The following is a 25761-nucleotide window of genomic DNA, read 5'->3' on the forward strand; positions in this document are numbered from 1 at the left end:
GATGTGAAACCGAATCCTTGCTTTTCCATTCCCACGTCAACTTTGCCTGTTAGAGCATGTTGAGGGGAAAATAATCTGGCAGTGGAATATAAACTATTCAGACATGGCACTGAAATTTATGAAAGATTTCCAGATCAGAATTCCCAATCTCTAGAAGTTGCTTTTTTAATATTTTTTATTTTTTGCAAAGGTACAACTCATAATTTACATGAATATTTTTTGAATATGCGTTCTGACGAGGGCCATTTGTCAAAATAAAAGTATATTTTGAAAATAAATTTTAAGTAGATATTAAACATACTCCAACCTTTCTGTATTGAAATAATTTTTATTCACCTGAAATCTAATGTTATGTCTTGTTTTCGTCACTCTGTGTGTAATAAAGTTATAACACATGTTATACTTTGTTTCTATGATGAAACAAAATTAACTTTTCAATAATATTCTGTTCCACTTATTGTGACACTAACAAAAGATAATTGGAGTCATCTTTTGTGACTCATGCTCGCTTGGACCTAATCATAGTATTGGAAAGTTGAGTGGAAGGGAAAACTGCTATTGATAAGCCTATTGAGCTATTAATTGGATGACAACTTAAAAAAGGGCATGATCATTTCTATTCTGATGATTAATCATTTTTGAAGATCAATTTTGTTTATAGAGTTTGTTTATATTGCTTTTATTTTGTATACTTACATCTGTACTAGCCAATTTCAAAGTTACCAATAATTGCTCTTTACCTGTTTTATACACTTCTTTCAGCAGATGGAACCAAGTAGGTGATTTCTTTGGACCATTACCTCAGATGTGAGGAGGTCACTTTGGTCACTTGATACTGAACCAATATAATGTTCAACAGACCTTTGCTATCAGGAAAAAAAAAAAGCTATTGCTCAAGAGTCTTCTATCTGCAAACTAAGAGAATAGAGGGTGTGCAGATAGAAGATCACAAAGATCAGTCATCGACCCAAACTTGTTCCAGTGGACTGTGAAAGATCTGGCCAGCTGAGGGAGAAGAAAATGAGTGCAGAGAAAAAAAAAGTGACCCAGGTACTGAGCTGAATGGTCGACTGTGTGAAAGGAGGGGAGTTTTCACAGCTGGCTGGGTTTGATCAATCCAGAAACACTTCACATGCACAAACTTGCAAACAAGAAAAAGCCAATACATGATGTGCAGATGAACAGATGCTCCAGACACACAAAGCTAAGAGGAGTTTTACAGATCACTATCAAAAATCCATGCACAGAGGAGGTAAAAAATATCCACTGTTTCCCACACAGTGTTGAAAAAGAGGAAGACTATCTAATGGGGAAGAGACAGGTTGGACTAGGCTTTTACAATTAATACAGAAAATGTGTTATCTGACAAGAGATTTTGATGGTCACATTTTGAGAAAAGAAGGACCTACACTGCAGCTATACTTTTAACTTTTCCTGTAATACTTTTGACTCATTTTATTTTATTGATGCCTTGAGCCTATAGTGTGTGTTCTTCCACAGTGTTCGTCCTTAAAAGAAGATTTTAAAGGATTTTATGTGTAACCCTACAGTAAAACATTATTGAACCAACAAGCTCCAGTCAGACGTCTAATATTTTATTAGATAAAAAATCAGTATATTTTAGCTGACCTACTAAATCTAAAGCAACAGCTTCCAACAGAATCAGAACAAAAAAAATTAATTCTCCTAAAACCTTGATTTTCTCCCTCCCTCTCCTCTGACTCCGAGAAGCCTTAATGTGAGAAAAGCGTCTGTATTGATTTACCTGCATTCTATTTAGAAGCACAAAAGGCAGGAATGAACTGGATGGAGGCAGATGGAAAGAAGGGGAGTTTGTCCTGCTCTGAATCGTCGATACAATTGCAAGTGAAGTAGATTTTTCGGTTTTAGTGAAAACAGAGGAAGGTAAGTAAAACAAAATTGTGATTGATTACCCACTTATGTAAAAGCCATAAACCTTCATTTGTCTGGGTGTGTTTATGAGAGATGATCGGAAATAAGAATGCAGAAAAAGCATAACTGATAGCATGCTTGAACCTTTCTGACAGCGCTTTAGGAGATGTGAGTGGCCAACAGAAAAAGTCTCTGCAGTGAAGATTTATGGTTTAGCAGACAGGATTATACAAGCCCGTCTCAGAAGGGAGATTTGTGTGATTTACTAACCTTCAGGGTCCTTCCTCCACTTGCCTTTGGCCTATATTGTTTTCCAGAAGCCCACCTTAAATATGGATTAACCTCATTTTCGACCGCCTGCTGTGTTTGTATCTATCTTGTGTTGCCAGGTTAAAGAAAGCAATGCACAGAACAGACAACAGCCACGAATGGCAGAAAGACAACAGTTTTGAAAATTGGGTAAAAGTTTGTTTTCCGTTTTGGTCTTTCTGAGCAACAACAGAACTTTCTCTTTATTATCTTGTCTCTCGCCCCCAGTCTCCCTCATCCATTCCCCTGTACTCTCTTTTTCCAATTAACTCTTCTTCTCCTTGAGGCATTCGTTGTTTCCATAGGAACAGTGCTCTGTAGTCGATGCTGGTAGTCTTGGTAACAGTGAACTGGGCAGGCCAAGTGCATGCGCGTGTGTGTTGCATATTTGGGCAACTGTGTGCACATGTGGCATGTTTACAGAAATCCTGCTTTTCCATTTCACTGTAAAAGGTGTTTAATTGATTTTTTAAATGTCTTTTGGGCAAAGTGAGAGATTTATTCACTTTTAATTTATTCAAGTTTGCTCTGTACATTTCTGTTCACGATCAATGTAAAGTTGAAATGGCATTTAGAAGGACGTAAATGTGATATTGTGTTTTGTGATGTTCTTGCCCAATCTTACGTTTGAAGTGGATCAAAATTCTTATATTTATAAATGCTGCAAATTACAAATTTAACTATGCTACAAAAATTGATGTTTTGACCTTTTTATTTTATTTAAAAGAAAAAAAACAATATAAAGTTAAACCCAAAGTTATTCATGCCTCTTAGGTTTAAAGTAATTGCTCAATTTTTATTTATGGTTGAGATTAGTGAAATTTTCATACTAGTGGTAATAGTAAAGCTAGAACTCCTAACAAACACTAGTCCTGACAGCATTCTCATGTTTTCTTCATGTACTTGTGCAAAGGATTGCAGGGCAGAAGCCATTATTTATTTTTTATTTTATTTTATTTTTTTCCAGAAAAAAACATCCATGGCAAGCTAAAGTTTTGCAAATCTTTACAGAGAATACATTGTGGACTGATAAAACCAAATCCAAACTTTGGGGTTATAATTTAAAAACCGAGTTTTAATAAAAGAAAAGAGAAAAAAAACTCACTGAACAACAACACAGAGAAATATGGAGTCATTCAGACTGAGCAGTGATGCCATCAAGATTTCCTGAGCTTAAACAGAGGACAATGAGAAATATGCGGAGGAAGAAAAGTGCTTTCACAGATGTGACCGTACACCAGAAACAAGTTTAGAGAAACAAATGCAGCCAATCTACTGATGTATTCATAATCCGAGACAAAAAGACTCCCTTGGTTGTCTCTGAAATCTGTTTTCCCACAGAATCCTGCAACGTTGCTGTTGATCATTTTGTTTTTGTGTGTCGATATTTTTGACACACTAAATATAGCCTAAAATGAATAGACAATGCATATTGTATGTCATTTTGGTATTGGCATTTGTGTGTCCGGGGAAGACCATCTGCCCATATGAGCAGCCGGCCTGCATAAGAACAAACACGTGTGATGATCCCGAAGCCGGGCGAACATCTCTAGAGAGCAGAGGGCTTCAGCTCAGCAGTCAGTTGCCTCATCCACACACACATCAACGGTCTTCTATTCATCCAAAGGCATTTCAACCAATCATGATGGTAGACCTGTGAAAACGTATTAAAAACATCGTGCTGCCTCAATGTTAACACAAATATAATCGCACAAGCAAAACAAGAGGCAAACACATGCAAAAGAAAAAAGGAGTAAATCTGGAAGCAACACTGGCAGTCGCACACAAACACAACTTTCTGATCCCGCGCTCGCATCTCCACACACGCGCAGCCACTTTTGCAATCACACGCGCTCTCTCCACCTCACGTGTGCTCCAGTGCTCTACTTTCCTTCTGCTGGAAGTGGAAGGGAGGGGCTCCTCACACGCTCTCCCCCACACACATGGACTAGTGTGAAATGTAGAGGCATGCAAAAAGGATTCATGCAAAGAAACACAGGTGTACATACAAAACTGGAGACATGCAAATTCGAGGGCTGAAACCAAAAAGCATTCATACCCAGTTTTACGTTATGGAATGCACACGCATGCATTTTCGGGTTGCCTGCAAAGCACAACCATAATTGCTCACACATGCATACAAAGAGCTGTTCATCTATGAAAAAAGAGGTGGAAGAACAGCAAAATAAAGGAAAGTAACTGAGGACAAATTTACACCATAAGAAATGCTTTGATAATGAGGGTATATTAAATAATCTGAAGTTCTTATAAAATGTAAAGATCACTGTAAATTAGATTTCTATTTCAATGTCCACAATGGACTTTGTGGTTCTTCATCAAAATCACCAAGATTGCCAGAAAAATGCCATTGCAACACGATCACCAGCCAGAACCTTAAATACATGGCAAAATGGATCCTCATTTGGATATACAAAGTTCTGACCCCACCATCTTAAACGTTGCAACTAAAATCAAGGTTTCTTTAGACCAGGGAATAATATTCTCATCTGTTACTGTTCTCTGTGAAATGTCCACTTTATCTTAAACTAAAATAAGAAGTATGACAAAACAGTTACACAATATATTGGTAGGGACAAGACTCTGTGATCCCTTTTGAGTCGCCCCTTCACCCACTCCTGACGAGACGTTTGTCAGGGGTTCTTAATACATAAAGCAATGCGGTTCTAGATTTCCGTGTCTTCCTTTCTGTGTGGATTTTTCATGTTGTCTAGTTTTTTCCCGCAGAGCATAAACCTTAAAATCAGATAAACTGAAGAATCTAAATTGCTCGTGAGTAATTTGTCACCTTGTTGGCTTGCACAGCTATAACACTGTTAGAAATTTGCTCGTGAAAATTAATGTGTAATTGTCAGGTAGAATATTTTTATTCAATGTGATTCATTTATCTTCTGAAATCAATGGTCTAAAAGAGAAACTAAACTCAAATCCTCATGAAACTGGAGATCAAGAATCCCACAATTGTGCAACTTGTATCTCTTACTAAAATAAGTGCAGAGCAGTTGCCAAAGCACTTAAAATATCAGTGTGTGAAGTTCTACATTAGATCATTGGGTCAAAGTGTGACTTGACTTGGAGACTCAGGGCAATGTGTGCTGCACAAGATTAATTTCTCTGTGTTTCTTTAATGAATGATGGATGCTACACTTGTCTTCTTCTGGCAACCTGATATAATTGCACACATCAAAATCCAGTGCCTGATTCAACTCCCAGAGGACTGTTTCAGGTAGCAGGGATGCATTACAGCTTCCAACTCCACTTACAGGTACATCTGTAAGGGAAGAAACAGAAGTGAGCCGAAGGCCATACACACTCCACTAATAATGGGTTAAATGGTCTTCATCTCCAGGCTGCATCCATGTAAGGAAGGGAAATAAATTCCACACATATCTCAGAATCAAACTGTATAAAATTTTAGTCTTTTTTATCAGACAGTTAAACTTTGTGCAGCACAACAAATACAAAATCTACTATAAGCATAACTTTTAATATTTTAATCCAAAGTGAAATGTGAAATATGATTATGTTTCCAAATTAATAAACCAAAATAAATTGTACATTCAGATCAAGCAGCATTTCTCTAATCCCTTTTTAAGCTTCACCTTTTACACAAACATGGAAGGAAGCCATATGGAGAAGGAAAAGTGGGAATGGTGAGGAGGAATAAAACAGATTAGCGTAATCCACTTTATTCTGGGACAAAAGGTTCAGACAGCCAACATGCAGAAACAGAAATACACAGAAACACACTTAGGAGGGATTTAATGCAGCAATGCATGTTCCTCAGTTCTCTCAAGTGTTCTTTATCTCTGTGCTATTCTCACAAACCAGATCACACCAAATGAAGAAATCAGGGTTTGATAACAACTGTGGCAGGAAGCAAGCAGCCAAGCTGAATGAAAATGAATAGTTACCACAGAAGAAGAATTAGCACAAAGGAAGCTGAACTAAATACAACAAAACTAGAAAAAAAACAAAACACAAAGGAATTAACCAACATGGCAACATCATTCAAACAATAATGAGAATAGAGAAATATGGCAAGACTTAACGAAATTTGATAAGTTCTAGGACATATTCAGAATACAGACACGAATAAAAACAAAAACCCAGACACCAAAAGATCATGACAGCTCCAGCTGGAGTATATTCTAATATGTTCCCTCACATGAAAAGTGTTTTCTGGTTAGGACGTTGTGCTTGGATAAGGTACAGCACCTGTCTAAATAATAACAACAGTGTATTAATGGTTGATGAAATATTAACATTATGAATCTTGTGAGAGAGAAGAACTGAAAGATGAAATGAGAAGTGGAGACATACGGAATGAGACTGATGAAGTGTCACTGAATTGCGAAAACTAAAAGATCTGACGGTCTGTTGTGTCCAACAGCCAAAAGCATGAAGCTAAAATAAAAGGATAAAACAGCTCATGAAAGCTCTCAGCTCACTGTTTTGGAATAAAAGCAGAGGTCAACCCAGAGAAAGGTTCATTTGGAACAAGAACAAAGTATTGAGTTACTAAATCATGACATAGTGACATCACCATGTCACCGAAAGGATTTTCTTTTCTTACAAAGAATTGCTCTAAACTTTGAAAATGTATATTTTGGAATAAATATATAGTGAAATCAGTTTACTTGTAGCCAACAGCAAAACTGACAATCTACATATTGTTTGGATTCTTTTGCTTAAAGGGGAAGCACTATTTTACATGAGATTATAACATCTCATCATGTTATAATGTTATTCACTCATCAATAACAATGAGGGCATTACATCCTTATTTATGATATTATTAAAACAATTCGTAAACCAAAGGATTTCAATACATTTTGACAATAAGCAAATTGAGAAAATGAAATATAGGAAACAAAAAGTGATATAACTACATTTCTTCTCTTTTATGAGATCATCAAAACAGGCCCAGCCAGTTTTGCAGTCAGCATAGGCACGCCTGGAAAAGTTAGAAAGCCTCTCCAATAAATGTACAGAGTGGAGAAGTGAAGACTAATCAGTTTACAGCTTCAGCAGATCATCTTCTGCCATCGATCTGAGATTAAAGTCGTATTACAGCACGTCTCGCAAAACAAACAATCTCTTTGTCCGAAAATTAGAATACTTGTGAAATAAGTTGATAGAGTCTGGTTGCCAGGTTTTGGTTCCTAGAGCTCAGCTGAGCCCAATCCAAAAAGCAACAGGGAGTCACCAAAACGCAGTGTAAGCTGGACAGCAGGCAAGGGCAGTGGCCTAAATGTGTGCCAACTATTGGCATTGAAATCTGGCTCTGGGTCAGTGGAATGTCACCTTACTGGCAGTAAAAAAGCAAAAGCTGGTGAGGAAACTTGTGCAAAAACAACTACAGATAACTGGGCTCTCCTCCCAAACCCTAAAGAGATCCTACTCAGGATATGAGTAGGAGAAAGTCCTGCGTCCTGCATCCTGCGTCTCCTTACTTTCAAAATACAATTAATTTATTTTCATTTACAGTAAATCAAAAACTATAAGCACTCTTTGGAGCTGACCATTTTTATGAGAAGCAGCACAAATCACAGTCCAATTGTGACGCGTAAGAGATTTGTCAAGAGCAATGGGCTGGAATTCCTCAGGAAACATGTCAGATGCCTGTTGAAAACAACAGCTAATGACTGCAGTCAGTTATCCAACAAAAACGACACACTTATAACTAGTAACATCAAGATTTATAAAAACTTCAACCCCAATGCAATGAGATACAATATGAATATCACTAACGCCAGCCCAACAGCTGTCTAGGTCTTCCAGGATACATTAAAGACTCAGAGGACCTTTAGCCAAGCTGCAAGCATGGATAAAAACTCAGCCTGGAGTCATCGGGCAAAACATTCTGAACAGCTGCTGCACACAACTGCTCTAATTTAGATTATCATCTGCATATATGAACACAGAAATCATGTTGCTGTGTTTATAACCAGCAAACTAGGACAGATTTTGCTTTGCACTGGAATAAACCTCTTGACCTTGCATAATCTCTCTTTCAGCCACCTCCAAGGAAAGTACTTCTTTGCAAAATCCCCTGACATGCAGGGAACAGAAATGTTTTACCAAAACATTCAACTCTTCACAGAGGACGGTCCGCCAGGTTTTAAAGTGACCTTATAGAAATTTCTGAATATTTTTCAAGGAAAGCATTTTTCAGGTGAGACACTAAGATCGAAAAAAAAGAAGACTGGCTTCCTCTTTATGGAGTATGCTTTGTGAATTGGTGCACAATTGTTGTAACTGAAGGGGGCAACTCCACACTGCCAGACCCAGACTCATGCTGGGTCTGGCAGACTCATGCTTTATTGCATGAGTCTGGAATCGCCATTTCAGAGAACACGTCTTCCAATTCCTTTCAATCCACTGGTGCGATGCTTTAAACCACTGCGTGAGGCTTTGTATTGCTCTTAGTCAAAAGAAGTTGCATGATGATGAAAGTGTGCTCCTTGAAGCTTCCCATTTTTGAGCTAATCTGAAAACCGCATATAAAGCTGGGAGGTCTGTAGCTACTGACTTTGAAGAAAGTTGGTCACCTCCACGCAGCACATGTTGCTTGCATGACCACAAACCAGAATGTGATCAGCATTTACTGACCACACTCTGGTTTCAGGCGGCCTAACACTTCTTGGCTGAGTTTGTCATTCCTATTTACTTCCACCTTTTTTTATAACACAACTAACAATTGACTGCAGAATATTTAGCAATGAAGTAATTTTCTTACTGCACTAGTGGCGTCCTATCAAGGTTTCATGCTGGAACTCACTGAGCTCCTGAGAGCGACCTCTTCCTTCACAAAGTCTATAGAAGAGATTTAACACCTGAATTCAGTGATTTGGATGGGGGACCCAATACTTTTACCAATACGATGAAAAGTCCTGTATTTTAGGTGATTATAATTTCTTTATTCCTTAATAAATCAGGACAAATTAGAATCAAACATCTTCAGGTAAACTTGTCTCTTAGAAAAAAGTCCAAGGACTTCTCTTTACCTTTTAAACAAGACTAAAGGTTACCAATTAAAAATGTTAGTCTAAAATGATATCCAATGAAAGTCTCCATAGCAACAGCTAGAGTGATTCATAGAGCGTGTCAGTCTGTGAAATAAATTTCACACTTCAGCGAACCGCGGCCTCTGCAGCGAGATTTTGTTTGAATGTACGAGCGAAGCGTGCATGTTAGAAACAAAAATAAACAATCAAATTCATTGTTCTGCGACTCTTTGCTGAGATTGTCAGTTGTTAAAATTACACATGACAGGTGAGAATGATTTATTGTTGTTTTGCCTCTTTTTTTGGCTGCAATATCGGAAGCATTGATTTTATTTTTTTGTTTGTTTGTTTGCTTCCCCAAGTACTCCCAAGTGTAAATATGCACCATTTGTCATTTATCAGTGCGTTTCTACAACTCAAGTAATTGGTGGGAAAAAGCATTAAAGCAGATTTTATTTTCAACTGTGTTCCGTCTAATCGGCCTCATACGGGCACACTGCTCATTAGCTTTCTGTAGGGCTTTCGTTCTTTCGTCCCTTCTCCTCACTAACATTCTCATTTGCTGTCATGCAGTTTCTTCATTCCTGTTTTCCTCTCATTTAATCAATTTCTCCATCCCATCCCACTGGTAGCAGAAGACCTCTAAGGGATCCCTACTCTCCTGGTTTATCTGAGGTTTTCTCCCTTCCCTTTCATTGCCTCGCTCTGTCTTCTTTTTCATATTTTTTCTTTTTCATATTTTGTGAGAACCTACTTTCTGTGAGAATGTAGGTTCACAACAGACCTCCCACATTCCTGCATAACACACACACTCAAGCTAGTGCAAAAATCGTGACTGCTGGAGCCACATAAGCCAAAGATTACGAGCCTTTGACTTGTAACAAGCACAAACGCACTAAGAAACAACATTAATAGTGCACTACAAAGATTGCATGATCAATTTTACACTTTTCTGTGACCACACAGTCCTGAGAACAGAGCAGCTGGGGGAAATCTTTATAAAAGAAAGGAGAAAACGGGGTGGAAATTAGAGGTGAGGAAATGTGAAAGTGAAAAATGTGAGAAGGAACCTGGAATGTCACTATCATAACTTCTGAACAGGTTGGAGGCTGTTTTATGAGTTCGGCTTCCCTCCTATTGAAGCAAAGTCAAATCCATCCATCTGGGCAGCAACCAAACTCGCTGATCCTTCTTTAAAACCTCCTTCTGTTGGAGGAAAAGACCAAGAGAACAGCCCCTTTTTTCCTGCATGCATGTCTGTTGCCTACTTGCCTTTGTTTACTGGAGTTAGGCTCCTGCACGATGAAGCTTATATAGCCTTAAAACTCCAGCTAATTTGGTAGTGGGAAATGTTTCAGAAAATACTAGATTGAGACAACAATTTGGGACTTTTAAGTATGACTGACTAGCAATCCAATTCATCACACAACGAAAGCACAATGCGCCCCCTTCACTCCTCTTGTTTTCTTGTTACCTTTCAAGATTTCAAAAACCAAATGTCAAAATCACAAAGGGATAGCTTGAGTAAATGATAAAATTTCACTAGCCTCACCCAGGCCTGATTATTTCCAGAATAAAAAATACCTTCAATAAAACTTATCTGACAACATTATGTAGGCTAAAAGATCTCCAAAAGGCACAATATCACCTCACACCTAAATAAAAAGAAAAGTTTCTGACATGGATCAATCTAGAAGTTTAAAATGTAATTTCTAAGTATTTGGGACTCCAAAAATCTCAGTAAGACAAATTATCCATGAAGTAGAAATACATGGGATAGTGGTGAACCTTTCAAGATGTTGAAGGTCTCCGAAAATTACTCCAAGAGTGCATCAAAGACTCAAACAGTATTCACAGAAGAAATGAAAACAACATCTAAGGCACTGCAGGTCTCATTTGTCTCGGTAAGTCTTCTTGTGTGAATCAAAAGACAAAAATGGGGCAAAAATGTCATCAATGGCAAAATGTCAATGTAAAAATCTCTGCTGATGGAAAGGAGCACAAAAGCCTGGCTTACATTTGCAAAGAAAAAAAAAACTCTTGATGATCTTAAAGACCTTTGAAAAATACTGTGTGCACAAATGAAACAAAAGTGGAGCTTTTTTTCTTTTGATGAATGAAATAATTATTTGAATCTGCTCAGGTTATTGGTCGGATATTAAAATGTGTTTCATGACTGCAAGCACATTAGTGTGACAAAAACGCAAAAAACTGAGTTTTGTTTTTTTTACAGAACTCCATAGGATTTATTGTTAGCCCTATAAACAGATGACTTTGAAGACCGTTGTGAACGTAAATTTGAATTGTGACTTAATAAGCTGCACTTCAAACATTCCAGTGAGTGTACCTTGAGCTGTTCTTCTCCATTTACAAACCTTGAGCTACGTACTTCAGTTAATGGTGGTGTTCTCTTGTCTTAGTGTGTCAAGGTCTATCATGGCTAATGGCCAAAACATTGTCATTGTCAAATTGATGTGGTGGTTACTGCAGCAGCCAACAGCTGAGAGCACTCAGCATCTTGTCAGTCCTCTTTACGGGCAGTGGAGTGGAAATGTTAAGTGCCACCATTACTGATTTCACTGTCAGAGAGTAATTTGCAGATATACTATTGTTATAGTGGGGCATTCAAATCATCACAGTGGTGACATTCACTGTCTGAACAGGATTCAGAAGTAAAAGACGAGGAAACTCGAGTCAATCTGCAGTGCAGACATTTGCGCTTCTGTTTTATGCCCTACTGCAATGGAGGTAAATAAATGCCTCCTTAACAAGTAAACAGAGATGTGAAAGATGCTGAGGTAAAGGTACAGTAAAGGATTTCTGTAGTGAGGTTCTTTTAAAACCTCTTACTTGCAGATGATAATTGTCATCTTCATGTACTAAATATTCAGATCCGTTGATCCCAAAGACAAATTAATGGATTGTCTGAGATGAGCAAAAATTAAAGCGGAATTCTACAATCTTGAAAGAACTCCAAGCACAAAACATCACAGTGGTTTAAAGAATGTGAACCTCTTAAATTACTGTCACGCCTGACATCCTGGCTCATTTACAGGTGTTTTTGTTTTTGATTATGCTTCATGCTGCTTAATTTCTGTGTGTATTAATTGTATATTACCTATTTTTTTCTGTTTACTTTTGGAAAAGGCTCTGGAAAAATAGCGTTTTCTACTCAGTTATTTACACAGAGACCAATGATTATTTCCATAAAAGAGGGTTACCAATGTTAGCCACTAGTGATCTTCCTGGGTGAAACACTAATAAATGACCATGTAAAGCATTTCTGGCCTAAAAGAAATTTTAAAAAGACAAAGTTATGATTTTTTTGTTTGTTTTCAAATTGCTCTCCATTTCTATTGGAACGTTTCTGAAGCTTTGTAAATCTTCAAATCCTGAAAATCACTTATGACACACCACTGCTTTTTCAGAACAGTGAATAAGCACATTCTGCTTTGCTGATATTCACTACAATTTTGTGAAAGTCCAAAAACCCACTGAGTAAATAAACCTATTTCAGAAAGAAACCCCTCAAACCTGAAATCCTAGTATAAAGTACAAAGGTTTGTACGGCTACCTCAATGAGAGCTTGATGAATGAAGGATGAAGTTTCAGGAGAGACCTCCCATGGTGACTTCTCCTCAACCATGATGGCATCCAGTGTCGCCTTCTCAAGAATAACATCAAAGGATGCATCGGCAAAGGAGAGTTGACGAACGTCCATCTGATGCCAGGTCATACCAGGACAATTGCTGTACCTGGCACTCATAGCGCTGATGCAAACCGAGGAGTAGTCTATGTTGGTAATTGCATAGTAGCCGGCATCGTACAAGTCTCCACCCAAACTGCTGTTTCCACAACCTGAGAGAAATGGCAAAGAAGAAACATAAGCCGTCAACGGGGAACAGAGGAAAACACCAAACATGCAGAGAAGAGCAGGTTACTAACTGAGAAGGGGAAAGATATGTGAATATGGTGGAAAAATTTACATAACTATTAAGGGACCAAAGTGTTTGATGTCTTAATTGAATAAATGTGATGATTAGAGTAACTTTTATGATTGGCTGGAGCTAGGTGCAGTATTCTGCAGGACTCCCTCTTGTGTCTGATGAAAAAGACTCAACATTGAGATTAATTGATTTTCAGTCACAAGTGGGAACAGGTCGGCTCCCCCTTTTAAAAGGTAGGGCACAGTCAGTGTCACAGCTTCAAAATCATTACATTCCCCATCACATCATTCCTGAAGTTTAAAGTTATTTTAATGAGTTGTCAAAGACAGTGATAAAATCAGTCAGGTTAACCGGTCCTGCCAACGGTCAATCAGCAATGTTTGAAGGCCGGTAAGTCCCCTGAACCCCTCACAATTTCAAAACACAAGGTTGGATTTTTGGGATTTTATTGATAAAGCCGTTTCTTAGCTTTCTAGGTTTGGTGTTGTTACATCGGTCAAAACAGACCAAGGATACCAAGAGAATTTAGTATCAAATCAAGTCCTGTCATGTCTCAGCTTTGTGTGTCAGGATGAAATTCACAGTGTTCTGATGCGACGCAGCCAGGAACATTATCTTTCCTTGACGTCTCCATTGAATGTACTTTTGCTAAATGAAAGATCCACCAAGCACCAAGATTGTTTGATGTCAATACTGGATCGTTACCAAGATATTTGAGAGGAAGCTGCGCTGATTTCATAGAAGTCATGCACACGCTTGGTGTACATGGCATGTTAGCTGTGGTAGATTGTACAATTGTCAAAACACAGGCTGGCTAAAAAAATACAGGTTGATGTACACAGCAGACCCCCACAGCTTAGGTGATCAGTCTGATATTTCACAAATCAGGAAGCACATTTGAGCTTAAACTACTTTGCGACATTTCTTGAGTATTTTTTACAAGTCTTCACTTATTGTTTTGACTTTACACAAAACTCATTTAAATTCTTTACATGACTAAAACATTGAGAGACTTTAAAAAAGAACATCATGATATAGGCTCGTTGTTTAGGGCTAGAATTGGAAGTGACATGATAAAAGAAAATTGAAGAAAGTTTCAATTTTCTAAAATGTAACAAGACGAAAATAACCGACTGAATGCAGCATCTCACCTTTTGGATTTGATGAGTCAGACTGTAAATGGAGGAGGAGGAGGAGGAGGAGGAGGAGGAGGAGGAGGAGGAGGAGGAGGAGGAGGAGGAGGAGGAGGAGGAGGAGGAGGAGGAAGAGGAACATGAGGCAAAGGAAGAACATAAAACAGGAGTAACAAGAAAAGTTATGCTGGGCATATGTCTATGCACAATATGTAAAGAGTGTCATGGGGAAGTACTTTGTTTAACTTTTTGCAGCTCGGGTACATGTGCATGTATTTAAAAGGATCTGCCTGGGGACGTGTGAGAGGGAACAAAAGGTGTGGCTGGGACTTTGAGCAACATGCTGGCAGCGACACCTCAGCTACAAACGTGTGGCTCCTTCTTGTTATCACCTTCCTGCTTCCACTAATTACCACCATGCAACAGCTTCACATGAGCATGTGCCAGAGAATCCAGGATGATTCAGTTTGCAGTCTCGCACCAAACAACACGTTAGTAACCTATTTGGATGTGTGTTTGCTTGCCTTGTGTGCTTTACATGCTCCATCCTTATGTTGCACGACCACAGGTGGCAAGGACTTCTGAACACAGATATTTACACATCAGGAAAACTGAGCAAACTAATAAAGGATGATTTAGCAGGACAAAAACAGAGAAATTGGAAGGCACAGATGCAACAACAACCCAACATTGCATTGATCAGTCCTGATGGGAAATCTGCATTTCAAATAATTGAGAAAAATAAAAAAATTTCCTTTTCTTCTTGCAACAATCTTTTTACGCACTTTGTATGGAGTTTAATAAAAGGACATGAAATGTGTGCAGATTTAAGATGAAGGTTGTATTTTTGAGGATTGGATTTATTTTTGAACAGATACAGTGCTCTCAGTTTATCCCAAATGTCAACAAACCCAGAAACTAATTACTTTAGAAAATAAAGTGAGATTTTGGCTTTCTTATGAGAGTATCTGTGTGTGAATAATTATTAGACAACTAATAGCGCATAGGAAATTTGTGGAAACAAACAAAATGGCAAATTTTCCCATCACACTTTCAAATCTGTTAAAGTAAGAATAATACACAACCAGTCCTTCCTACTTTATCTCAATCCCTCTTGGCAAACATGAGGTTTTGGTTTCCATCCCCTGCTGGACCCCACAGCATGTCAGACGTTCCCTCTAAAGGGTTTTCCCCCATAAACACAGATATGTGTATGTGTGTATGAGTGTTATCTTTTTCCAGGCACGTTGCTCTGAGGAAAGGCCGGGCATGATGTCTCATTCCTGGGAGTCGTCGGGATAAGTTTACTTGCCACACTCTCCTCAAGGTCAAAACTCCTACACTGGGTCAGTGAGACCTGCTGATGGTTTCATGCACTCATAAACACTCTAATGAGTCACCTCCAAACATAAGTCTTTAAATTTAAAAAATATATATTTTGTGAGAATGTTTAATTATTTTTTTCACTTAAAAGGCAAGGTTGTCTCAATTACTGTCTCTGGTTCCTATTTAGGGGCAGAATATCTACTGATAACCGGATCTCACTCCAATGTCAGCATTTCCCCACAGGACACAGTCGTAAGGCAGATACCTTTAGTACTTCGAAGAAATCAGAGCTGAACATTTTTATGCATATTTTCCACTGAGGCTCAAAGCCTCTCAAATGTATTAAAAAGGCCAAATTTGTGCGCTTAAACAAAATAGACCAAAATAAATTCTAAATAAATAAATGTCCAATAAGCGAGATGTGTGCTTCAGTAAAGAATTATCCAAGTGGGGTTTGCAAGTTTAAGGTTTTTGTCATTTCTTCCCAAACAATTGTGTTTTCCAGCTTAATTGTATGGATAAATAAAGCGCCGCAGTGATTTATTGTGGCCTCATGTTCATAAAAAACTGTCATTTTGACAGGAGCATTTTCAATTTTTGCAGGAAAGTTCCATCGGTGTTTGAGGTGGTTAAGTTCGTCTTGGTGTTACATGAGTTTGTCTGGCACAGAATATCCAGGTGAGTCTGGGGTCTTACATGTCTGCAGGTAATAAATCGGAGGCTTTACATTCCTCCTAAGCAGACCAACTGGATTATTAAAAGCAGAAGAGAAGAAGAGACTAAAGTTAGAAGTGTCGTATAACCTCGTTCCAGATGCCTGTGTGAGCGTGTGATGGAAAATCTAATCCTGCTCTTAAAATGTTTCATAACACTCATAGAATAAACAACTGAACACTCAGCTATCCAGCAGTTGCATGAGTAAACAGATTGTTATTGTGTTTGCTTTTCTGTTTCCCAAATAATTATTTTATAAGTTGCATCGACAGCAGCTAGCATATATATGATCACCAAAGATGGACATGGTACCTTGCAGTCCATCAAAGACGGGTTAAAGGACATCTGGTGTGTGACCCGAGAAATCCTTTGATATTTAAGGACCAGCAGAACATGTGAGTGACAGCTGTGGAGATATAACACAGGAAAGGAAACCTCTGAGGCAATCCCCAGGAATAATTTAGGATTAGTCGAAGGAAAGGGTCTCACACACAATCACATATGCAATTTTAAATTCAATTTGAAGCTGTGAAGTCAAAAATAAATTCAATGAGTCAAACAACAAACTGTATTTATTGAGCCCTTTTTGTGCACTCAAGTGTAAGGCGTTTTTACAGAGGTTAAAAACTAAAAGACCGGACATTTAGACAAGCATGACGAAAACAAATTGTAGGTTATAGAACCTAGTTACATATTAAAAAGTAATCAATTATAAGAATAAAGTAATGTGGAAATACAAGAGTGCAGATTAGCAGGAAAGCTAATCTACAATCTACGATCTCCTAATGCAATATGCATTATGTATATTTTACCATAACAATCTGTTTGCTCGTGCAAATATACACTGTGGATATTGTACAAGAAAGATGAAAATGATAAAGTTAAGACAATACATAAATATCAATAAATTATAAAAACTAGTAAAGCAAAGAACAATATTCTCTGCTAAAACATACAACAGCATTCCTATGATTTTTAACTGAAATAGCTGTAAAATAACATGATTGTATAATTGTATAATAAGTGTGTTTAAAAAAAACTATTGTTCTGCACTCATCTTATTTCACCAAATACAAAGTGGATATTTTCTTTTCTTGCTGATGTTTATTTAGAAACCTTGTGACATTTTACAGTGGTTTGACTATTTGTGTTGCTTCAGCGTTGACAATTTTTAACTATATTTTTCAAAAAAACTGGAACGTGGTTCCTAAGAAACACGTCACTGGAACCCACTAACATATTGAGCAGCACTGTTTACCAAAAATCAGACATAACAGGTTTAACATACTCCATCCAGAAATAACTTTCTGTCCTACATCAATCTCTATTCATCTAGAGTTTGTCCAGTGGATTAAATAATATTTAGTACTTGCGCTTCTTTAACTCAAGTACTGTTTCCTTTATGGCTCCTACGTGATGTGACTGCACCTTTCAGATGTAAGATGATGTCCTTCCAAATAAACAGCAGATCTGGATGACATGTATGGTCAAAGAGGGGCGGTGGGTGGGGAACCCCTGTGTGTCAGCCAGCGATGTGAGACATCCAAGCCGTGAGCCATGAGCTGAGCTGAGCTGAACTGAGCGCAGCAGTGGAAACTCCATGATGTCAGAGGCATTTGTGGTATTCGTTCACATCCCAGATTGGTTTTGACACATTAAGGATGGCGACCAAGGCCCATGCTGATGAAAGGTGATGTTCAAGTGAACACATAGCAACACTCAGCTCAACCAACCCCAGTCCACCAAGGCTCTGGGCAAGCCCGAAGTAAACTGATGCCATGATGACACGCTGCTAAATTTAGCTGCGACTGTTGAAAATGTTAACAAATACTGTAGAAAGCTCCCATGTGGAGTGTATTTGTTTTTGCGTCACACTGCGAGTGGATGAACAAATAAATCTGAGTCTTCATATGAGTGCATTTTGGAGTCAGAGTTTATATGAATCATGTTAAGCCAGATCAAATAAAGATGTGGAAGTAGAGGTATTTTTCAGCAGAAAGTAAGGTGATGAAAAGCATGCACATGTCAGAGAGCATGCACCAAGATAGTAACATTAGTTTCTAACCAATTACCTCTTATCTTTCTATTGGGTCACTATCAACATCCATTCTTATTTAGTTAAATCTAACTATTTATGAATCAGACAAATTGGAGCAGTTCTTACAAGCAGTCTTTGCTGTAGCACACACACTTTTTGTGATGTGTATAAATTTAGTTTATGGAAATATACTGAAAATTTACTAATATTTTCTTATTAGTAAATGCACTATACCATTAGATGAAAGTAGTAAGACTCTTCAGTCACCGGTCCCTCAAACTAACTGTTTTCAAGGTGTTTAAACTGAAGTAAGTATGGAGATATAAGAGGCAATCTAAAAGGAAACTGCATCATCTACAACATGTCAAGATGGGGTTTCTTTTGGCCGAGAAAGAGTGAGAAAGGTAGGCTTTCAGGGCGCACCATGAAGGCCAAGTAGACTACTGCGGTTTTAGTGACACTAACCATCCTACGTCGACATAATACTGTAAAAGCTGTTCAAGATGCAATCAGTTTGTTTTAGCAGGTAAACTCTGTCATCAAAATAAAGTCACTAAGAGAGCTTTATCTTCATTTAAGATGTTTCCTCATTACAATCTTATAAAATAAATAAATAAGAATACTATTTCAGTAACCAAATGTGCAATGGATGTGGAAGTGGAAAGTCTATCGTCGACAAGGTGTTAGGAACCAGTTTGTTTCCCAGACACCCCTTAGACGGATCTTACACCTCCTCCCAGCAGTTGTCTGTGTCACTAAAAACAAAAGACCAGAATGCAAGTCTTACCAACAAATGTGTCAGTGGTGTCGGTGGAGTAAATTAGGCTGCAGTCATGTGTGAAAGAAGGAAAATGTCATCCATAATCTGAAGCTTTTGCCTGCTGCTAGTTAAACATTCGACTTTTCTGTAGGAAAGAGGCAAGTGTGAGCTAAGGTGAGAATGTTTGCAAACCAAGATAAATAATAAATGATGTCAAGGTTAAAATCTATTAGCAACATCCACACACATTTGTCTGGTGCTTCCGGGTAGCCTAAAGGCTGAAGCTAAAGAGTCCAAGAGGAACTAAGAAAAAAGAACACTTCTGCATTCTTAAAACAAACTTAAAAACAAGTTAGCTACTTTTATTTTAGAAACATGGCCAGATTTGCATCAGCATCAGAAAAACCCGGTTCCTTCTAGTTTCCTCCTGTAATGCTGGGACCAGTTAAGCATTAAGCTCCAGTAAGATAGCCATGGGCAATCCAAAGTAGCTAATAAGCCAGTCTGTTACAAATACACAAGTTTACAAGGATGCTTTGTCTTTGCTTGTGACTGGACTGAAATACAGCTGCTGCAAAATCCAAACTGTTTTGTCCCATTTTCATGGAGGGGCTGGTTTTAACGCGCCAGCTTACCCATAGTGTAGTCAAAGCTGATTGAAGGTTGAGTTAAAATTTTGTGTTTACAAATTGTAACAACCAGTGACGTGCGGTCAGGGGAGGCAGGTGAGGCAGTGCCTCACCTGCCATCATGGAAAGAAAGAAAATATATAATCATAAAGTAATTTAAATTGTTATATTCATCCGGTGGTTTGTACTAAAAAATATTTATTTTTCATGTAGCTTCACCAATTTCGATTTTTATTTGTTCAAAATCGCTGAATTTTCTTATTTTCCCATTCAAATGCTTGGAAGCGATGCCGGTGAGGCAGCAGCGAGCTCTGCCTCACCTTGGATTGCGCAACCCCTGGCTCTGCGCTGGCTGCTAAGCGGAGAGCATGTTGCTGTCTGGCGTCAATAAAATGGTTTAAACACATTTAATATGTGAACTTATTTCCAATAATTTAGCTTATGTATATAATGTACAGTGCTTTTTGTCACCAACTGTGTTTGTGTAACGTGTTTCGTGTAATGAGCGATTATAAACGGCAGAGAACAGGTTCGAGGTGAGGCAGGCAGTTCTCTTGCCTCATGGCAGGGGGCGCTCAAGATCCCAGGCGTTAAGTCTTGTTCACTCCTCAACTGCCGAGTAAGTGACAGCGAGCTAGGCTAAACGATTCGGGAAGCAAGTCAAGTGCAGCGATAGATTATAATAGAGATAGTGATTTTTTAGGTAAGGTAAGACAGTAATAACATTTATTTTGTTTTTTAAGGAAATGTGTGTTTTTTGAGCTACAGTTTGTATGTGTAAGGATGCAGAAGTGAAACATAACCTGTAAACTGCTGTCAATCTATGCATCTATTTGCAAATCTGATTCTGATGACGTCAGTGCCTCACCAGCTATGAACCTCACCGCACGTCACTGGTAACAACTAATACTGTGGTAAAACAACAAGCTTAGAGATTTTGAGAGATGGTGCAGATTAAATATCTGATGGGAGAACAGAGGGAGTAAAAATACTCAGAGGCCTGTTTCAAAGAGGAATGGGCCAGTTTCTGAAAACTAGAGATTTTTGTATCACGGTAGTTAAAGGTGTAAAAATATCTCCCAAATTTTTTTCTTTATCTTAAGAAAATGTAAGATGTAAAGAAAAAGGCTTTCATGGAGTTGAGATGCAGCATAAAAAAAGTCCGCAAATTATGAGTCAGCTAAGATGTCAAGTAAAGGGCATCCTCAAATTGGGCAGCTTTCTACTTTTCCACAGCGTGATTTCTAATAGGTAGTCAGCCAGGCTCTTTTCTGTTGTAGAAAAGGTATGAACAATAGAGGACGACGAAGCTTACAGTTTAAAATGACAAAGCAAGGAAAAAATTACCTGAAAACGTGAGAGGATAAAAAACAAAAAAAGAACTACAGTAAATAATTGTGTTTGAAGCAGAGAGAGTCATCCACCATATTCCTGACATCCTGAGCTCTGGACTCAGGATGTCATTTAAAAACTTGTGATTTTCCTACATATTAGAACAAAAATGTATTTCAACTTGAACAATATTTTAGAATTTCAAGTAATTGAACTTGAAACTCCAGGTAAGTTTTACACAAAATCTGACAACAAATCATTACTCAGCATTGTGTAGGAGGCTTACACTGTTGAAACATCAGAGAATCTCACACAGCATTCTTAGGAAAGACCTAAATACCAAATGTGAAGCATGGAGGTAGAAGTATTATAGTTTAGTGACATTTGGTAGAGGAATCTACCACGAGATCTACCTGTGATGGGGACTGTAAGAAAAAATTAAGCAAAAGATGAAACGGGATCCTGAAACAAGACAAGGAGTTCTTCACTGGGAATGGGCTGGAGATGCAGAAAACCCCTCAAACATCTGCAAGTTGAAAGTGCAAAATCGGGCACAGTACTTATTCAAAGGCATGGTGCATTAACTTTGTCCTCATTGAGAAAGCTAATTTTTGGTTTATTTCTTTTGTTTAATGGGTAAAAAAAGGTTATTTTTTGTCAAAGTAGGATTGCATAATTTTCCATTCTTAAAAAAATAGAAGACTAAACATCAGTATGTGATCATTTGTTAATAAACACCTGAACATTTGAAGTGGGATCCTAATTTTAGAATGTCAGTAACTCTCCAGATTCGAGTCACATAATCAGAAGGCGACATTTTTACAACCACTATATGCATGTGTGTTTGGTGTATTTTTTTCTTCTTTTCCAAATTTATATATTCTTCAAATAAAATGTTCTGTCAAGTAGTTTCAGAAGCTGCAGAAAACTTGCATCAGCACATCGGCCAGCTGAAACTCTCAAAAGCTCGCTTTTTCCGGCAACCTCTCCTCACAAGCGTCTTCTTCCCTCCCTTTGCAAAATCGACATCAGTTATATAAGCGGCTGCAGAGGTAATTAGTGACTGAATAATTAAGGATGTGGCTGTAACTGTTTGATGGCGTGTTTGCATGCATGTGTGTGTGACAGAGTGAGAGATAGCTGGAGGACTTTTGGAAGGACTCCTCTGTATAAATCTGTCTCTCTGCTGTGGTATGAACACCGACGCCTCTCATTTTGATAAAAAACACCAACAGGCACCAGGAGTTTGAGCAAAGTAAACTGCAAGAGTGGAGAGTCATTGTTTCTCACTTTGTTTGCCAGAACCTACAGTTACTGAAAGCCACCCACGCCCCTCTTTAGATTACCATTAATTTCTTGTGGCTGGTCGAGCATTTGCTGAGCTTCTTTTCTTTTTAAAAACTAATGGCCAGAGTGAATTAAAGTACACTCTTTGCAGATGCATAGACATGTGAAAGCTGCAGCACTACGTTTTGCATTTAAAACACATTTTTAAGTCAGAAATAGCGAAAAGGCATAGATGTTTATGTTTATGGCTGTGGGGAAAAGACTGGAAATCAATATAACAAATGAAGCACTAACGCTAAAGGTGAGCAGGTGTCAGGTGAAGTAAGTGACATGACATTAAGTAAGTAAATAAGTAAAAAGTAAAACTTGGAATAAAACAGAACAAGGTTTGGGTTTTTTTGCTGGATGGTATATTATCAGACACTTTCTGAGCAAAAACAAAATATCTGTTTCAAAATAACCTTTTATTTATTGAGGTAAAGTGTATCTGGACCAAGATGGCCCTCTCTGGAAAATGGACACGTTCAATCATTAATTAACTCAGGTTAATCACATCATCTGAAAAGCTGAGTTAATTTCCCATGCCTGCCAAACCATCAAGAATCCGCTTAAATGAATAATAAATAAATACAACCTGTCTGACATGACATAGGCTAAAATCTCTAAAAGTGAGTCTACAAATCCAAGAATAGATGAGAGATAAAAAATTACTGGATCTGGATCAGCCTGGATTTGTCATTTCAAAACCTTTGGGACTCCATTAAGCCAGAGTGAGATATTATCTATACAGTGAGAGAGCCTGACCTACCCAAATTACTTTAACATGTCACTGACAGCTCATAAAGGAGGTCACAAAAGAACCCAGAACATCTAAACTACTGCATGCCTCACTTCAGTACAGTAAATGTCAGTGTTTATTATTTAACAATAAGAACAGAGAATGGGCGAAAATGTCTAACCCTCCAAAAAATGACTTAAAAACATTCTCCAAAAAACATCTTGATGCTCTCCAAGTTATTTGAGGAATGATGGAGCAGATGGTGTTAAAAGGTTTAAGGTCAATTAGGATATATGTGTGATTGAAACGACTTTTTTAGAGTGCCTGGAGATGACATTTGGTGAGAATTGAAAATTTATAAATAAACTGAGCAGAATTGGATACCTGTTGATTAATGCATTCATTTCAGTATTGGTTTTTAAGCCTCTAACCATTTGCGCTCCATTTGACCTGCGTGAACTCCTACATCCATGTGCCACACTTGTTCCCTAGAGTCAGCAGACTGCAGACTTTTACTTTATGTTGCAAACTCAGAGGTGAAAGAGCATTTTGAGTTTTGGTCCCAAGCTATGGAAGGGTTGCCAATGGATATTAAGCAGGCACCTTTATTTACTGCTTTTTATTTAGTAAAACGTACTTAAAGTCTGGCTTATAACTCAGTATAAGTTGTTAAATGTGACATTTTTCTGGTTGTTTTTAGAGTCGTAAACTCTGCAAACCTTTTTTCTCTTACGTTTGATTTTAATGTATAGCACCTGTTGTGCTTCAAGATACAACATCCACCCCTTCAAATTCTCACCAGTATTATATAAACCCAAGATGATACAAAGATAATGAACTATTTATACAACCATTGTTTCCACCTATCAATCACAAGAAATTTTAATTGTTTTGAAGAGGACACACTTAATAATATCACCCATCTTCACATCATCACATCCATTGTCAACGAGACATAAATGACAGATTACATTTTAAATGTTCTATGGAGGAAATTTCAATTCTTTTTGTTTTTAGGGTTGTTTATTGGAATTAATTCTGGTCTGGTTTATAATAAACTCGCAGGCCCTTTCCAGGAACGTCAATATCATTCTGCTACATGGTTGGTTTAAAAATTGTAAGGGATTATAGATTACAATCTGTGAATATTTGTACCAAATACTTAGAAAATGGTCACAATGGCAAAATTAAAAGTTTTGTGAAGGTAAACCAAAAACTCTTTAAAACATAATTCCATAAATCTGAGGTGCTTATTTTCCTGACAGTTCATAGCTCTGACTACGAAAAGCTTTTATCCTGAACCTACGGTGTCCTCAGTCTTCAGCACACAAAGATTTTTATGTCCTCAAAACTTTTATGTACAAAATATGGTTTTGTCTAAATTCTTGTCAATAAATATCAATGTTGCTCTTAAATTAATCATTTGATTTCCCTATTTCAGAAATACAGACAGCTTTAAAGTAATCCACAATTTACATTTTTGCTAAAATCTTAAGATAGAAAGATTATAAATTTCCCTCAGGGACAGATTTTTGATCAATTTCAGATTGGTTATGATGCAGATTGATTTTGGGACGTATTCACAGCGCCTCACTTTTTCCACAGTTTGTTGTGTTACAGACTTATTCCAACTTTTATTTTGGTGTAAATTTTGCACACAATATCTTATTATGACACCATGGGAATTTTGGCAAATTTATTAAAAATAGAAAACCAGAAAGAAAAAAACAAAAAATTGCACTTCCATAAGTATTCACAGCCTTTGTGTATGACTTTGTTGATTCACCTTTGGCATCTTTTACAGACACAAGCTTAGAACATCAATCTTTAGACAGTTTCGGCCATTCTTTTCAAACTTCATCAAGTTGGATCTATGTGCCCAATTTGGAGAACAAAAGATCATTTTAGATCAGTTTACAGGACATGAGATCAATGGCCTCAGTGAAGGTACAATGGCCTTTTCCTTTCAGAAGATATGCATACCAACTGTCTCCTCTACTCTTAATCACTGCATTACCGTTCTCTGCAACGGAAAAATCTACATCGACTGAACATTTACGATCAAGACAAAACCAAGAAGGAGGTTTGCAAATGAGCAAAGGCTAAAGTGATAGTTTTCTTGCTCTTACTAAACCGAATTTCAGGACTGACCTATTTGCAAAGCTTGAAATAAATAAATGAACAAGCCTGTTAGTGACGGCTGTGTCTCCGAAAATGTCTGCCCTCTCACTCACCTGTATGTTCAATTTAGCTAAACTGCGGCTGTTGCAGATAGCCATATTTATTTATCCATCTGCCCATGTCAGGAGTAAAAAATATGTTTTATTTTGCGTTCCACCACATGTACTGTTTGAGTGGAGCTGTTTTAATCTGTCAGCAGCTCAGCGGTGTAACAGAAGCAAGGAAGGTCATGATTCAGCAATAAAGTGTTGGAATGTGTGCGTGTGTGTGTGTGGGCAAAATATCAGACTCAAGAGGACATGATTATTCCATTTCACCTAACTGTAGACAAACACAGCATGCACACATTAGAGAGAACCACTAACAGGAGTTAAAATCATTTAGTAATAAAGATGTTATTTCCCAC

General features: G+C 37.8%; 1 protein-coding gene across 1 annotated transcript in view; it reads right to left on the bottom strand.

Annotated features, from left to right (window-relative positions):
* The window catches only part of ece2a (endothelin converting enzyme 2a), a 77950-nt gene that overhangs the window by 24095 nt on the left and 28094 nt on the right, over positions 1 to 25761 (bottom strand). Inside the window, exon 3 of the mRNA XM_044135366.1 lies at positions 12805 to 13088. Within this exon, the coding sequence (XP_043991301.1) occupies positions 12805 to 13088 (284 nt within the window). The remainder of the gene's footprint in view (positions 1 to 12804; positions 13089 to 25761) is intronic.

This window comes from Gambusia affinis, linkage group LG12 (genome assembly GCF_019740435.1).
Source record: "Gambusia affinis linkage group LG12, SWU_Gaff_1.0, whole genome shotgun sequence".
NCBI lineage: Eukaryota > Metazoa > Chordata > Actinopteri > Cyprinodontiformes > Poeciliidae > Gambusia > Gambusia affinis.